This window comes from Cydia pomonella, chromosome 2 (assembly GCF_033807575.1).
Source record: "Cydia pomonella isolate Wapato2018A chromosome 2, ilCydPomo1, whole genome shotgun sequence".
NCBI classification, from domain to species: Eukaryota; Metazoa; Arthropoda; class Insecta; order Lepidoptera; family Tortricidae; genus Cydia; species Cydia pomonella.
The window spans coordinates 32486571-32502722 of record NC_084704.1 but is presented as its reverse complement, the minus strand read 5'-3'; the positions used below and the strand labels follow the sequence as shown (position 1 = coordinate 32502722).

General features: G+C 37.9%; 3 protein-coding genes across 4 annotated transcripts; 2 read left to right on the top strand and 1 right to left on the bottom strand.

The window, feature by feature from the left end:
• Positions 1-819: 819 nt before the first annotated feature.
• Positions 820-11648, bottom strand: LOC133515390 (exportin-1). 2 transcript variants are annotated; one of them, XM_061847927.1, is made up of 4 exons: positions 11515-11648; positions 8203-11188; positions 7146-7289; positions 820-4801 (listed from the first exon to the last, which is right to left on the bottom strand). In XM_061847927.1, exons 2-4 carry the CDS (start codon positions 11089-11091, stop codon positions 4655-4657), a joined length of 3180 nt encoding a protein of 1059 aa, XP_061703911.1. In that variant the 5' UTR covers positions 11092-11188; positions 11515-11648; the 3' UTR covers positions 820-4654. The 2 variants fall into 2 exon arrangements, with proteins under 2 accessions (XP_061703911.1, XP_061703912.1); XM_061847928.1 differs by having other exon boundaries at positions 11510-11563.
• Positions 11649-13052: 1404 nt separating this feature from the next.
• LOC133515393 (pancreatic triacylglycerol lipase-like) lies at positions 13053-15354 on the top strand. Its single transcript, XM_061847931.1, has 5 exons — positions 13053-13131; positions 13319-13514; positions 13748-14148; positions 14291-14476; positions 14636-15354. Exons 2-5 carry the CDS (start codon positions 13324-13326, stop codon positions 14872-14874), a joined length of 1017 nt encoding a protein of 338 aa, XP_061703915.1. The 5' UTR covers positions 13053-13131; positions 13319-13323; the 3' UTR covers positions 14875-15354.
• A 132-nt stretch (positions 15355-15486) lies between these two features.
• Positions 15487-16099, top strand: LOC133515394 (uncharacterized protein KIAA1143 homolog). Its single transcript, XM_061847932.1, has one exon. It carries the CDS (start codon positions 15627-15629, stop codon positions 16032-16034), a length of 408 nt encoding a protein of 135 aa, XP_061703916.1. The 5' UTR covers positions 15487-15626; the 3' UTR covers positions 16035-16099.
• Positions 16100-16152: the final 53 nt, after the last annotated feature.

Genomic DNA, 16152 nt, shown 5'->3' with positions numbered 1-16152 from the left:
CACATAAGTTCACTACACACGCGACGGAATTCCGGAAGCGTAGTATAACGACGAGCGAAATTGGTGCGATGCGTATGAGTCCGCACCTCCATTTTATCGGTAATATTCGGCGGGTTGAATTGATGTTTGCGTCCGCACCGCACGATTTGATCAAACAATTTAATCAGATTGGCAAAGTATTGTTCCCGTCTAGACTGCCCTTAAAATAGGTTTCTCTGCAGATCACGGACCTAGAGTAATAAGCCGGAGCGAGTACCCTGGCCAAAAAGTGTGTCCACATGCGAAGTCAAACTAGAGCCTTGAATGTCTTTCAAATAAATATTCTGAAAGTAGGCCTCAAGGGCTCTTTTACAAGTCAACACAACATTTATAGTAACATCACATCATATAATGACATGAAAAATACATAGCAACATTTAAAAATACAAATTAGGGTGACGTTCTAATTAGCGTGACCATAAGTGTGATATTAGGATAAGTTGGAATGTATAGTTTAGCCAAGATCTTTTCTCATTGAGAGAATCATACTGTATTTCCCCTATGCTAGTCTAATTATTGTATGGTTATCGATACTAGTCATACATTTTGTCAAGCCCTAGCGTAGCGTAACAATGTAAGTTTTTACACACAAAATAGGTAATCTTGATAATTGTTGGTGTTGTTTTGTATAATTGTTGGTGCAATAAAGAATATTTACTTACTTACTTGATTATTGACTAAAATTGCTTGGTCTGACTCTATTTCCTTGCTCAAAGTATTAGGCTATGGGGTGGGAAAGGTAACGTCTGAGATCAGGGAAACTCAATTAAAAGAGACACATCACTTAATATTTATTTGTTTATTTCAAACACAAAATGAAAGACTGACAGTTAATCGGGCCCAAAATGCGTTTGGATACTACCCTGAGTGTTCAGATTCCCAAACCATCATGAAATTAGTTGAGACAACATTAAACAAAACATAAAAAAATGTTACTAACAGCAATTCACTTCATAAAGTTTTACCTAGAATCTACGAATTAATACTCAGCTTTAGTAGCGCACATGTTGAACATCCGACACTGGTTCCATCACAGAGATTTCATTACATTTGAAGATTACTTAAAAACATAGAAATATTCTATCTCATCTAGCAATGTAAATTGATGCATGATTTAATGCTTGCTTAAATAAGGCCCACCTACGACTTGTGCCGGCAAAATATGCCCTTATCGGAGTGGTTTGTGATCCAAACTTCCTAGCATTCATCACCTTACATGTTCCATACGGTCTCTGTACAATCTGGCAGAATAAGGTAATATTTTATAGGCACAAGATTTGCATCCACGTAAAACTATGATAACAGTCCACTTAAATGTGATATCTTACCCGCTAGTCTTGCTGCCTCGCTGCAGAGCAGAGTTCTATCGTTATTATACAATTTTAAAACTTAGAAATATAACATCAAAGTACTTTAAAATTCAATCAAACTTGGATCATGAAATTGGCAGCTTATTCAGTTGTGGTCATATTAAATCGTTTCTCATTTACGTTCGAAATATTGTAGCTAGGCTTATACAAGTGACTTTCCATCCAAGGCATGCTGTTACTATCCTTATCACATGTTGTGATACTCATGACTCGAAGAAGTCACCCCTATCAGCTTAGCTTAAGAGGTTATTTTGACAAAATAACATATTGTTATTGATCATTTTTAACTCAGTAACATCTCGAGTCGGATCTCGTACAAAACAAAAAATCTCGCGAGAGACAGCTTTACTGTGCACTTATATTATGAACTGCTGAGAACTCTCAAAACACAACACTAAACGCGCAAGTAACATAATAGTAGTTATTGGGGATAACTCTATTGAAATTACCTGATCCTTAATAAGTATTAAATGCTACAAATAATAGTTGAAAAGCGTAAACTAGGCTCGCCAACTACAATGCACGTGACTCCCGCTACCTCGTGAACCACTAAGTACAAGCTGTATTCTCTGTTTTTTTTTCTAAGGCAATGCTTTCTAAGTGTATTAACCTTGGTCTGTGTCAAATACACTAGTTGTCCTGATAGGTCGTACATATTACTTAGAATGCCCAATCTAAATACCACATTCATACAAAACCATGAATATCTTCATATTCATGATTTTGTATAAATGTGGTATAGCTTGGTTATAGTATGCATGCCTGATCATTGGCGTTGAGCCAGTGGTAGAAAATCGAGTTCTTGGCTTTTTAACCAATACGTTGAAGTATAATGAGTATATTCGCAACGTAGGCGGTTACCTTGGGTTGTTAATTCTAATTAGACAGAGCGCAAGTAAATCAATTGCTGACCACAAGCGCGACGAAATTCTGAATGAAATGTCTTTGTTTCTGGCTGATCTAATAGAATCCTTTCCGTCAGCTCCTTAAGTTCTGTCTGATAGATTTCCGTGACCATAGACATTCTGCTCTGACTGAATTCCGTGGCGTCGGGTCATCACTGTCGAACCAGAATTAAAAAGTTATCTTCTCCGAATTTTGTTGAAAGCAATTCCTTAGAAAATCACAGAGTTAGTTTGCTATAATAACGGGTTTTTAACATCGTGTCCAAAAATATAAAAATACTATTACATAAGCTGTACAAAATCCTGATTTATATTATATTACGTCACATCGCCCTTACCCTAATACGTAAACACACTGATCTGGCTTTATATACAAGTAATTTTGAATTTGGTTTAAAAGCAATATCAGTTTCGAATAGAATTTTCAAGGGATTTCCCAGATTAGTCATAAAGTGACTTGAACCCATACAGTCAATTCAATCCAATTAAATCATAGTTAACGTTTTCGATCATGGCTGTATGATTGAAACATTTAGTTTGAATTTCGATTTGGCGTACAACCCCAATTGTTCAAGTCAAAATGGGTAAATAAAATTATTTATAGATTCTAAAATGGCGTCCCAACAGGTCAAATGGCGTCACATTGACTTAGCCGTTGCGTTGTCATTCGTCAAAGTGTCGAGTGGTTATAGCGTATTTTAGTGAACTGTTACTAGTCTTCGGCGTAAGGAGTTTATCCTAATGGGCAGCCTTAAGAGACTCTTAAGAGTAATCGTGAATATTCGATTCCTCGGTCAAAGAAGTTTCTCGTCTCAGTTTCCAGATACTAAAATGACAGTTAGATAAGGCGGCAAACTTAGCTAGTACTGTGACATTAAAAAATAAGATATAAAAATGTACAGATTGTTGACATAGTTATAGTCTGTCAAGCCATTTCCGGCACTAGAAAAATTGCGGCAAATTTAAAAAATGCCGACGCGAAGGGTTATTGTCCCATAGAAAATTTGAAATTCGCGCCTTTTTCTACTGGAAAACTTGTTTGACCGACTATAACACACAATTCTTAACCTTACTGCAACAAGATAAGATCTATCAACGGTCGCCTAAGTTAGTTTGAGAACTAAATAACTTTTTATCACCAATTACACCTACAAATATCCCTCTAAAACGAATAAGTTAGTAAATTTGACAGTTAACAAGAAGTTCCGCAGTTAATTCGTTGTGTCACTCAATTCAAGATAATAATTGTGTTGCTTAACTTCAAACTCAGATAAATCCATTCGACCCTCTCAGCAAATATCTACCTACCTTATTACCTTTTCATAATACCAAAATCGCATAATCTGACAGATGGATTTACCTGAGTTTGAAGCTAAGCGACTCAATTAAGCAACGTGATGTCATTTTAGTATCTGAAAGTTACAAAAATATATTAGGGCAGCTGTCTGATCAGCGACGATAAAGCGAGTAGCGATCTGCCCTTTTCTAATAAAACGCCATGTAGCAGTGTTGGCCGAACGTTAATTGCAATAATCCATTATAAATTGAACCGTAACCGTAACGGACGGTTATAATTTATGGTTCAATTTATAATGGTTAATGGCCATTAATTTTTAATTGCATTAACGTATCGGCCAACACTGCCATGTAGACGAGTATCCCGTGCGAACAAAAGACCTTTGGCGTCATCCATTAATAACGTCACACAAAATTTCGAGTTTTGGAAACCCATGTCACGCTTTTTCCTATCTCTTTAACATGTACTGTCACATTTGAAATGACTTCCCTTCCAACTGTTGCTGTGACCTAATATGTGGATGACCCCTTTGCAAACATATCCGATATTCAAAGCTCAAGTTTATTGGCGCAAATTGTTGTCTATGGTCAAGGATATCTGTCAAATATATGTAAATATATATCTGTAACTTAGGGCAACATTTTAATTAGAGTGTTTTTATTATGTTTTACATAGGTACTTGTATTTTGTTGTATCAATAAAGTTACATTCTCTAATCTATCAGTTATATTTGACAAATTTGCGTAACCGTAGAAAATAATCAGAGCCAAAGTATTGATCTATGATTTTCAGATATGTCTGTGATACGTTATTTTATTACCCAAATAGAGTCCGTTTAAGCTGACTTTGTACTGAACAGAACAAAGTAAGGAATTGTCATTACAAACGCCATATTTCATAGAAATGTGACATTAATGATGACATTAGCTTGGTCCAACTCTACGGGACTTTAAAAATGAAAAAAAAAAAAAACTTTTTTGAAACGATTTTTGTTCAAACACGGCCGTGTAAAAAGTCGGGCATCGCTATTCGCTGGTCGCCGCCTAGTCCTGCATCTCCTCGGGCAGCTCGTGCGGGTTGAGCATGCCGGGCACGGACAGCTGCACGCGCCGCTTCTCCTCCTGCGCCTGGCGCAGCGCGAACAGCCGCTCCTCCAGGTACAGGTCGCTGTCGTCCTCGCCCGTGTACTCCTGCAGTGGCCCGGTACACAAACGTTAAGAGGGCGAGTAAACACAGATAGTACATTGTGCAACGAGGGGGGTAAGTGAAATATTGGACGCGAGGGTGATAATTAAAGACCCGAGTTGGCAATATTCTCACCCCCGGAGTTACACACAATGTTTTTCATCACACTTGCGAAAAAAAAAACTAAATTTTCAGTGAAATAATTCTTAAATACGGTGACATATCAAACATTCCTCCGCCATTTTGTAATTTCTTGGCAGGTGAGGCATCGAAGGCACAGACCTATTCGGCATTCAGCCACGATTGGAAATTATGTAAAAATGTTTTAAACGGCTGTTAAATTAATCAAATTAAATAATTTTAAACATAAACAAAAATATTAAATTATAAACGTCAGTATTTTAAAAGTAAAACTCATTTATTTACTTGGTTTGTATGAATAAGCGACATAATTAAAAAAAACTATAACTCCCTAGGGAATTATAGCTTTTTTTCACAATTCATAACTTTCGAGGGAACAAAATAGGCCTTTGTCTTTCAGCACACCTACATGAAATAAAACCTTTTTCGAGCAAGTGTGATGAGAAATATTCAATCAGAAACGTCAGTATTTTAAAATTAAACCTACATGGTTCGTATGAATTAGTGACAGAATAAAATAAAAAAAGTTATAACTCCCTACGGAGATATAGCTATTTATTCAAAATCTATAACTAGCGCGGGAACAATATAGGCCTTTGTCCTTTAATACACCATCATGAAATAAGATCTTTTTCGAGCGAGTGTAATGGAAAGGAATATAACATCAGGCGCGCCGCGCGAAGATTTCACGAATGCGGGGGTTTTGACCTTTTTCCTCAATATCTCTGACTTCTGTTTTAAATTTGGCAAGTCAAATCCCTCGGCTATATCACTAGCTATTTTATACTAAAATAATACTTCTATGGTATGCTATGCAGGGTAACGATATACAATTCAAAATAAATGATGCTTTCGTGTTTTTTTTCTATCAAGCCAACTTAAACCTTATACAGTTTTTCTTAGAGTCTGCCCTCGATAATTTTTTTTGCATTAGCCCTTCATTAAAACTTTAAAAATTAAAAATAAAAGCTACAATTTTTCGGAAGCCCCTCTTAAGAGGTTATCCCTTTGAACCCTACGTCTATCGTGCGCGGCGCGTCATCGTGAACCTTATCGGAATGCACCAAGGTTGATATTGGGTTGTAGCCGCGCACATCAGTTTACGTCTTGGCGGTCAAAGGATTATTAGAAGTATCCTATCGCCAGAAATTTTCTGCTGTCTTGTATCTAAGAGCGACGGGGACGGGGAGAAATGTAACATACATTTCTCTGTCCCTCTCAGTAGATAGTTTCCACCGACCACTTTAGAATCGCGCTGGTTTCCTATTGGCTGTGTTCGCCTTCGATTATTGGACACACTGGCTATAGAGTCATTAAATTTGGCAAATCTGTCCGTCATCGTGGATGACACGAACTATAAAGTCGTAAAAGTCGAAGTTAAAAGTAGGGAATTGCTACTTTAAGTATTTATTGTGAGCTCGTAAATCTCTTGTCTTCTTCAAAAGGAGGTGAGAGGGTTTTTCCCTTATGTTACCTTACCACGAAACTTGTTACCACTCGAAATAGCTAGATTTTTTTGATCTGTAATTACTGGGAACAAATCCCAGCAGTTATCACTAGCAAAATTAACAGATATTGACTATGTGCGAAATGTATGGTTAAGGAACTAAAAGCTTATGGTTTAAGCGTTCGATATTACAAGATTCGACGTAAACCAACTTTAGCACAATTTCGTTATTCCCTTCTCTGTGTGATAAATATAATATTGTCATTACTTTGATAAAAACTCGTATCTTATTGTAAATCAAAAGAAAAACGTGGTAACTATGTATAGATTGTGTCATTCACGAAGACGCGTGCCTTGACTCGTATTGTCATGTTATTAAAGGATAGATTTGACAAGTCTGCGCGTCATCGTGGAGGACACGCACTATATGGGATGCATACAGAGTTACTGCGTTTTAACTTTCAGTGGCAGTGTGAGATACGATTTTTTTTTATAGTAGAGTGACAATATGATACATATATTTATCTTATACCGTTATATGAGCAATTCTTGTACATATATTTATATATCCCGGGGATCCCGGAAACGGCTCTAATGATTTCGATGACATTTGTTATATAGGGGTTTTCGGGGGCGAAAAATCGATCAAACTAGGTCTTATCTCTGGGGAAACGCGCATTTTTGAGTTTTTATATGTTTTCCGAGCAAAGCTTTGCTCGGAAAACTTGTAATATATATTGATGACATTGAAAGAAACTCACTCTTATCTGAACTAAGAAGTCTCTCAAGTGGTCCTTGAAGGCTGGAATATCCTGGTCCAGGTTGAAGAGCCCTTGCACAGTGATCTTTATTTGATTGTCCGTCAAGTGGGAAAATGCAGTTTTCAAGAGGTTCGCCACATAGTCCTGAAAACAAATAATATCACATTATTCATACATGGGTAAACATTGTATTGTTATTTTCCCTAGAATATATTTGTGGGTAGTAAAGGTAGGATAACTGAAGTTAAATTAAATTTGAAAATAATTAAATTATACAGGAAATTTTTAAAAACGAAAACTAATAAGCCATAATGTATATGCAGTGTTTTCGCTCTTTCAAATTATACCTACATACTCGGTATAATATTTTTAAACATTTTCTCACAATATAAAAATGCAAAAGTTATTCTCTACGAGTCTACGATTGGGTCAAACAGGAACATGCAGTTGATGCAGGATCATCAATTTGAGATGAAACAGGAAACACAATTGAATACCCGGATGATACATACTTCATTTACCAGGTTATACCTATACCTACCTATTGGTTGTGTTTTAAGTACGTGATTTAGTAACTATTGTCTATAACCATAGTTAGGAAAGAAATTAAAAACCAATGCGATACCATACTACGAAGTCGCGCGCGAGAACGCAAATCATGCTAGCCGGTCTGTAGCTGTGAACAATCCGATCTAGATGATATCCATCTTGAACGCGTTTTTAGACTACAACACTGTGAAATAAGTTAGGGCATTTAAGGACTAGGGTAGTGACCTTGCCTATGACGCCAATGGTCCCAGGTTCAAATCCTGGTAAGGGCATTCATTCCTGTGTTGAGCACATGTTCCCGAGTCATAGGTGTTTTCTATGTATTTAAGTATTTTATAAATATTTATATATTATATATATCATTATTCATTGTATAAGTACCCACAAAACAAGCCTTATTGAGGTTACTGTGGGACTTAGTCAATTTGTGTAATAATATCGTATAATAGTTATTTATTTATGAATGGCGAGTGAGTGAAGTGGCAAGCCGCAGCGGGCGGGCGCTGACCTGTATGTAGAGCACGTTGTCGGGCGTGGGGCCGAGCGGCACGGTGACGCGGCCCGCCTCCACGAGCGAGAACACGTAGGCCAGGATGGTGGCGTGCATGGTGAGCCCCGCGCCGTGCGACGTGTCCGTCACCACGCTGAACACGTGCTCCAGGATGTCGCACAGGTACGTCTGGTAGAAGCTCTGCGCCGCCTGCGGGTGCTGCTCCACGTTCTGCAGCAGGCGGTGCAGGATCTGCAGCCCCGTGTCGGCCACGTTCCGCATCGTGTGCTTGAATGCCCAAATTATAGAATCCAACACGAGCTTAAACTGTGCCGGCGGTATACTTAGGAATGCCTTGAAACAGTTAGTGTTCACAGCCTGTAGCAGCAAAAAGAACTCTGTCCGATGGTCCGGGTACTCCTCGAAATCCTTGTTTATCATCTCCAAGGTGCATTCGAAAACTGCGTCAAATATCTTCGGAACCTCTGATGTGATATGACCTCCCAGCTTGTACACTATGGCTGCCATGCACGATAATACTTCGGGTTCTCTCGCGTCGGGAACTGCGGTTCTCTGGTAGTCCAATAGAACGGCGTCAAGGAGGGGCGGAATGAAGTTCTCCAGTACCATGCTATTGTCCGTGGAGCGTGAAACCCAGCCGGAGATGAGCTTCAGTGTTTCCTTTTTGATAATTCTCATGTTTTTAATAAGAGGCTGCTTGGTGACGGCGACCCCATTCAGGGCGATCGCTTGACTTATATTTTCTGACATTACTTTGTAGACGTTCAACATGTCGAGGTATATTCGGCCCAGCTGCACGACATATGGATGCCCGAGCGCCCGACAAGCGCGCACGTTCGTTTTAAGGATGCTCACCAACTGTTTGACAGCCTCAGGGTCTTTCAAAATGTCCACATTATGGGATGCCTGGGAAATTATATCATCCCACACTTGGTTGGGCAGACACATGTACTTCTCAATCAACTGCTCCTGGGCAACTTGGTCCACTTGTGCGCTAATCATGTATCCAACAGCCTCATAGAATGTGTGAACTTGAAGAGTTTGCAAGTCACAGATAATGGAACTTATTGTGCTCAAAATCTCCTCGATAAATGGGCATGCTTCGCCAACCTGTGTGGTAACGAAGTGGCGACGACATTTCAAAGCGATTTTAATAAACGTATCACAAGCCATATCCTGTACGCCGTCGTGAGTTTCATGCATGAATTCAAAAAGTTTATTTACAACGGTTTTCAGGAACTTCCAGTGAGCCCTAAGGAATCGCGGGTATTGTCCCACAACATACATGATGTTGCTAGCAATTATAGCCTTATTGTCTTTGCCCTTTTTTTGTTCGCACAAACCCAATAATTCTTTAATTACCACTACCAAAAAGCGCTTTTCGTCCTCTTCCATCATTGCCCCAGATGTGGAGCCGATGGCCCAGCACAATGTATTCAGGTTCTTCCAAGACCACTCAGAGCCATGCACTTGAGCTTGCAATTTCTCTGTCATAATCCGTTCTGTATCTTGGTAGTCCAAATGAGTAAGGTACACTAGTGTTTCCCTCATGTTTTTATACAAATTAATAGAATCTGTATCCTTCATAAATTCCCTCACTACTTCACCATTTTCATTCTCAACAACTAGGACCTCCTCAGGCTTGGCCATCCTCGAGATCATGATGTAGCGCACGCTGCTCAGTACATCAGCATAGAGAGCTTTCCTGCCCATACTTTTGCCCAGAACTAGATTTGATGATTGGGAACAGGGAGCAATTTTGTACAAATCAGCAGCTAAAGAATTCCAAAACTCCAGACAAATCTTGAAAATTTCTACTTCTTCCACTTCTGAAATTAACACAAGATAGCGCAACGCATTCATCAATGTATTTGTCAATCCTCGTCTTTCAATAAGTTGACAATGCTCCTTCAAGTAGGTGCAAAGAAACAGTGCAAGATTTTGGATGAACACTTGTTCTTGGTCACGTCCAGCAGCATATGCATCACGGATGTTAGTGGTGAGTGGCAGCATCACCTCCAGCTGGTCCATTGTCTGCACTAACAGGGCAACAAACTGATCTTCGTAATTGCTAACAGTCACACCTGCGATCTCAGTTAAGCAACTCAGAGTCACATTTCTGAACAGCGGCACACTGAGGAACTTAAATATTAGTGTACTTATGAGTTTCATCTCAAAAATATAGCCTAACGGGATCCAATTCAAAAATCTTAATAGAGTGTGAAGCGTAGCTTCCACAAGTGGGGCATTTTGTGAATTCTCAAGTACAAATTGACAGAGCTGGAATATTTGGCTAAATTCAGAACACATGGTATCTTTTAGATGTTTTGTTTTAGTCTGAGTGAGCTGGCCGGTACTGAACACAAAAACTTCCTCACTGAGGAGCTTGAGGATCACCATGTTATTTTGGCAAAGGCTTTCGTTGGTCTTCGAGGCACCCACAATATCACTAATGAATGTTTCCCAGTTGTGAGGCCATTCTCTTTTCAAAACTTGAATCAGAATCAAATTAAGCTTCTTCAAAAATACTTTGTTGCTTTCCATAGTGACTGGATCAGATGAATTCTTTATGATGAGACCCACAATGTATTTTTTTATACCTTCACATTGATTTCTCGGGAGAACTTTCCATCTTGTCTGTATCACTTGTTCTAATATTTGTAAAGCATAGTATTTTGTTTCCTGATTCTGTGAGAACTCTAGAATTGTATCAACCCGAGTCCAGGCATCAGGGTGTTCTTTAAGTGTGGTCAGAATGTCCTGCGCGATGCGTTGCTGCTCTCCTACGGTCGAGTAGAGGCATCCCACAATATTGTCCAGTAAAGTAATGTCTAACTTTTGGTTAAAATCCAAAAGTTTGGAAGCTTGTTGCTCTAAAGTTGTCATTGTGATCTTGAAAAAAAAAAATGTTTTGTCTTCGTTTCTCTTATTAATAACCAAATCAGGCTGATTTATTCACATTCATTCCTCACCTCGTGCCACACTGAAATACATAAAAGAAGAATTTTAAAGAACAAAATCTTATAACCTCTTTTCACTACCAATACTATAATGATACGTCATATAAGTGTTTTTATATACTATCGAAAGCAATATTGCTAAAAAATACACAAACCGAACTTAACATTACGCTTAGATATCATGCAAAAACTGTTTTGCAGTAAAATTAGAAAATAAGGAGCACACACCCTGTATGTCATACAACAAACTACTTCTGAAAAGTGTATGTCAGTATTTCGGGTACAGATGAAAACAGTTTCCCGAAAACTTATTAAATATTTGATAAAAATATAATCGTACAAACCTTACCTAGAAAGTAATTTGCGGCGCAATCAGTCTAACGCACTTCCATACACACTTCATAGTCCGTTGTTTTCATGAAGCTTGAAAAAGCGTACTTACATGTCGCATTATTGTTGTCTATGGTTATTTTCGTTTTGTAAGACACTCGCTAAAAATGAAACCGAAGTAATATCAAATAAATGCATTATGAATATATACTAAAACATATTTAAAAATCTAATATTTGTGATTTAGTATCAAATAATAAACAGAAACAAAAGTTATAAATTGGTGCCGTGTGACGTGGCTTTACTTGTGGTTTCCTGAACCATTAGTGTCGCTATGGAATCGCTTAATATCGCTACTTAGCGCCAAAAGTGTAGTTTTGAAAACAATAGTATTATTTTCATCATTCTTGCTCATGAAGGGTGCATAAAGGCTGATATTTTACGCATGTTTAGCGGGAGTATAAGCAAAAAAACTTGAAGTTAGTGAATTTTACCACCACTAACACTTAGTCGAAATCAAAGAATACATTGTGGGGTTACGTCACTTTTCTAAAACGCATGACGTGTCCGCAACAATGCGAATATCGATCGCAATTTCCGTACAGAAAATTGATTACTTAAAACCTTCTTTTTTACATTATTCTATCAAGTAGTTATTTTAAGACGCCTAAAATTGTTACGTGCCCTTTGCTCATTGTGGCTCAGACCAATATAATACTGAATACATCTTATCATCTTCTTCATTAGTGGTTTGTGTTCATAAAGTTTGTCAGGGGTTTATATATTATAGGTTCTTAGAATTTGGGGATATTTACAGATTTTTGATGTAGCAGACTCTTTTGTTTTCTTAAAAGTTTGCCGACCTCTGACGTAGTTACGCAAACGGAAACGCCCCACAATCGCACATAGCGTCGCGGCATACCTACGTTGTTTGTCGCTGGATGGGTGAAGAGTTTGGGTGAAAATGCTTCTGAGTTTGGAAAGACCAAGAGGAATTAATCCATTCACATTTAGGAATATGTATATTTTTTGCTGTCATTGAGGATTCCATACTGTCGCAGACCTCGTTAGGTTCTTATGTTCTCTTAGCTATACAAATACCTTATCATCATATACTTATATCACTATACTATCACATATCGGTATCTCTTATCACAAGTATTTCTGAATACTTAAAAAGAGACATCTACCCTGTTAATGTAAAAGGCATGTATGCTAACGAATATTTGATGTTGACCGTTTTATCGGGTTAAAAACCTACAATTTGTATAAAGTGGTCCTTGGAGCCGGATTGGATGTACCATATTTAATGAAGTACACAATAGCGAAATTGCCCCTTCTCTTGAACCTGGATGCGAGCCTGAATTGTGTATATTACCTCGTAGTATTACTACGAAAATTATCAAACAAATAATTACTTTGGGAATTTCATACAAATAATACAGTTCTCAATTAGTTTAAAGTGTTGTTAAATTCGTCAACCATGACTTAAATTTGTTATTTACGATCGAGATAACATCGTAGCTGTGCTAAGACGTGCGTGTTTTGGAGATGGAAACTTCAGTCAAATCATTACTGAGTATTTTGTCCATATTTCAGTTGACGTGTGTTTACAATACAAAACGTATCGATGAAGGTAATATCCTTCTGAATTGAAGTATATAAGTAGCTACGAAGCAAATAAATATAATGTTTATGTAACAATAAGTTTACACATGTTACCACAAGCTAGGTATTGTGGCGATCATTGGGGGATTTATGCCCAGCAATGCTCGTGGTTTGGCTGAAATTATGATAAATCTAACCCCGTTAATGTACTGCAGATGAAATGTGGTTGGTTGGAGTTAACTCCTATGGAGGACCCAATCATAGTTCCAAATCCTACCCTGGCTACGGAGTGGAGTGGGTATACTTCCCAGATGGAGATGGCATTCCTCACTTTATTAATTTGACCATAACCGATCGGAGACAGTTGCGTAGAGGTCAAAATATGGAAATTGAATACAGATTGTACATAAGGTCCGTATAACTCGAAGCCTTACAGTAATCTTGCAACTGCAGAAAATAAATCGTGAGGCGGGCAGAAAATGAAGTTTCAGGGACCATTTCTAGTCCTAATCCTAAGTTTAAGTTTCATTATTGAATTGCCCCCAGTGTAAATATATTTTGCTTTCTTGCGTTTCAATCAGACTACTATTGTAGATAAAATACCTTCGCTTTTTATCGGATTGTTATTTTAAAATTGTTCTCAGGGGATTATCCAATTACACAAATCTAAACGAATCAGCACAGCCACCCAGCGGTACAAATATGACCAGACTGTTGTCTAACAAACCGGTAAAATTGGTAACACACGGTTGGATATCATCTGCTGCAGACGGCATGGTAATGAGTATCAAGGATGCTTACTTGAAAAATAAAGATGTAGCAGTAATAGCTGTAGACTGGAGTGATACGGCGAGTGACTATATCTATCCGTTTGTAGTGGAGAGCACGGGGGAAGTGGGGGCACGTGTTGGACAATTTTTAGATGCATTCTGCGAACTCTACAATGTTTCCGGCGACAGATTGCATTTAATCGGACATAGCCTTGGAGCACACTTGATGGGGGTCGCTGCGTCGACAACTAATGTGACAGTGGGAAGAGTCACCGGTAATTATGAATTTCGAAAACTTCTTGAATAATTTATCCAAGAGTGGGTAATTTAGAATATGCAATACCAACAGAACAGACTTTTACATCAGAGGTATTTACACTGACTAGCCTCACATAACATAATTATCTTATACATCAGGCCTTGATCCAGCAAGACCTCTCTACGAGTATCCAAAGAAACCGAGCACGTTGACCCTGGACTCATCAGACGCGATGTTTGTAGACGTGATACACACGTGCAGTGGAGCCCTGGGCGTCAAAGATAATAGCGGGCATGCTGATTTTTACCCAAATAGCGGTGAATCACCACAACCTGGGTGTGACAGTATGTTTTTTCTCTTCGGTAACATTATTTTAATAATATTTATTTCAAGTTTTATATCTAGTCTGTTCGGAAAGAACGACTCTTCTCTTTCCGCACAAACTCTACTTTTATGTATTTTTTTACGATTTTAATAATAACATTTAATATTTGTTTGTAAAGTTCCAGAGACATGTAGTCATATGAGAGCCCACATGTACTTCTTCGAATCCATTGATAATCCCACTGGTTTTCCTGCTTGCCGAAGCAAAAATTGGACGGAATTTTTAAATGACACTGAATGTAAACAGGAGACATATATGGGAGAGAATGTTGATCGAAACGCAAAAGGGCAGTATTACTTAAAAACAAATGATAAAGTACCCTTCGCTACTAATAAACCTAAACTAGTGACTCTGTAAGCTGTGGACTGTGGACCTCGCAATTCTGTTTCCAAAATAGGAATCGTTAAAAAAACGCTATCCAATTATCGAACCTGCTCACAAAATTTCATGAGAATCGGTTGAAAAATGCTACCTGTGTAGAGGAGAACAGCCGGACATGCAAACGCATTTTTGCCCAAGTTAAAACGGAGACTCTTCGCGCGTACTTCGGGCTACTCCGTGAACTAAAGTAAATAAGTTAAATTTGATTGCTCAAGTATCTCTTTTAAAGTTTATTAATCGTGTCGTGTTATTAAAAATATGTATTACTGTAATACAAGACTAAACTTAATTCTGTAAAAACTCGCGATATTAACATCCATACTCATTCATCAACGTTAACAAATTATATTTCAAACGTTCGCACCATAATAGTTTTTACTCCTCTTTTTTATACAAAACTATATGTACAAAAAATTTAATAAAATTATGAAGTAGTGGTCTCGTGTGGATACGGTTTTATGTAGTTTTTTTTATGTTTATACCCCTGATCATTCTCACATTGTTCAGAAAATGTCACTCTTCATTTTCATTATCTGTGGCAAACTTTTGACGTTTCAATGAAAAAAAAAACAAGTTGTGAAGCTTGGTTCAAGGTTATCTTCATTGTTGGATTGATTTATTTTAAAGTTTCAGTCAAATAATATATAATGTTGTTTGTTCTAACAAAAGTATAAATCATTCCTATTTAATGTACCAGAGTTGTTATTTATACTATACCGGTCAGAATTATGGCTAATAGAAAAAGAAACGTGAATTACATCAAACCTGAGGACCCAGAGTTCCTTAAAATTATAAAGAGACAAGCTGGGTATGATGACAGAAATCGAAAATTCGACCCGCTTGAGAATGCCGAGGAAGATTTCGTGGACGATACAGAAAGCGAAGAGCCGCAAGTTGTAGTTCTGAAACCGGGAGACCTCACTGCCGAGGAGGCAGAGGTGGAGAGGAAACGGTTAGAGAAAGAAGCGGAAGAAACTAAAGCAGACCTTAGTCAACGGGTTATTTTTAAACCCAAGTCAAAGAAAACTGAAAATGATAAAAAAGGAAAAGAGCCAAGCAACAAGAACTCCAATCAAAAAAAGCAAAGTCAGTTGCTGTCTTTTAATGATGATGAAGAGGAAGACGAAAGTAGTTAACAGCGTGTAGTGTTGCGTGTGCGATATAATGGGTGCAAAAAATGTTATAAAATTATAACAATCCATGTCAGTGTTTGACTTTATAAAAATGTACTTTGCACCCCTCAAAGCCCATTAT

Coding starts and splice junctions, on each gene's coding strand:
- LOC133515393 (XM_061847931.1), top strand. CDS start 13,324: ATGTGGTTGGTTGGAGTTAACTCCTATGGAGGACCCAATCATAGTTCC. Junction 13,515..13,747: donor GAATACAGATTGTACATAAG/GTCCGTATAACT, acceptor AATTGTTCTCAG/GGGATTATCCAATTACACAA. Junction 14,149..14,290: donor GACAGTGGGAAGAGTCACCG/GTAATTATGAAT, acceptor CTTATACATCAG/GCCTTGATCCAGCAAGACCT.
- LOC133515390 (XM_061847927.1), bottom strand. CDS start 11,091: ATGACAACTTTAGAGCAACAAGCTTCCAAACTTTTGGATTTTAACCAA. Junction 7,290..8,202: donor ACAACGTGCTCTACATACAG/GTCAGCGCCCGC, acceptor ATTTGTTTTCAG/GACTATGTGGCGAACCTCTT. Junction 4,802..7,145: donor ACTTCTTAGTTCAGATAAGA/GTGAGTTTCTTT, acceptor GGGCCACTGCAG/GAGTACACGGGCGAGGACGA.
- LOC133515394 (XM_061847932.1), top strand. CDS start 15,627: ATGGCTAATAGAAAAAGAAACGTGAATTACATCAAACCTGAGGACCCA.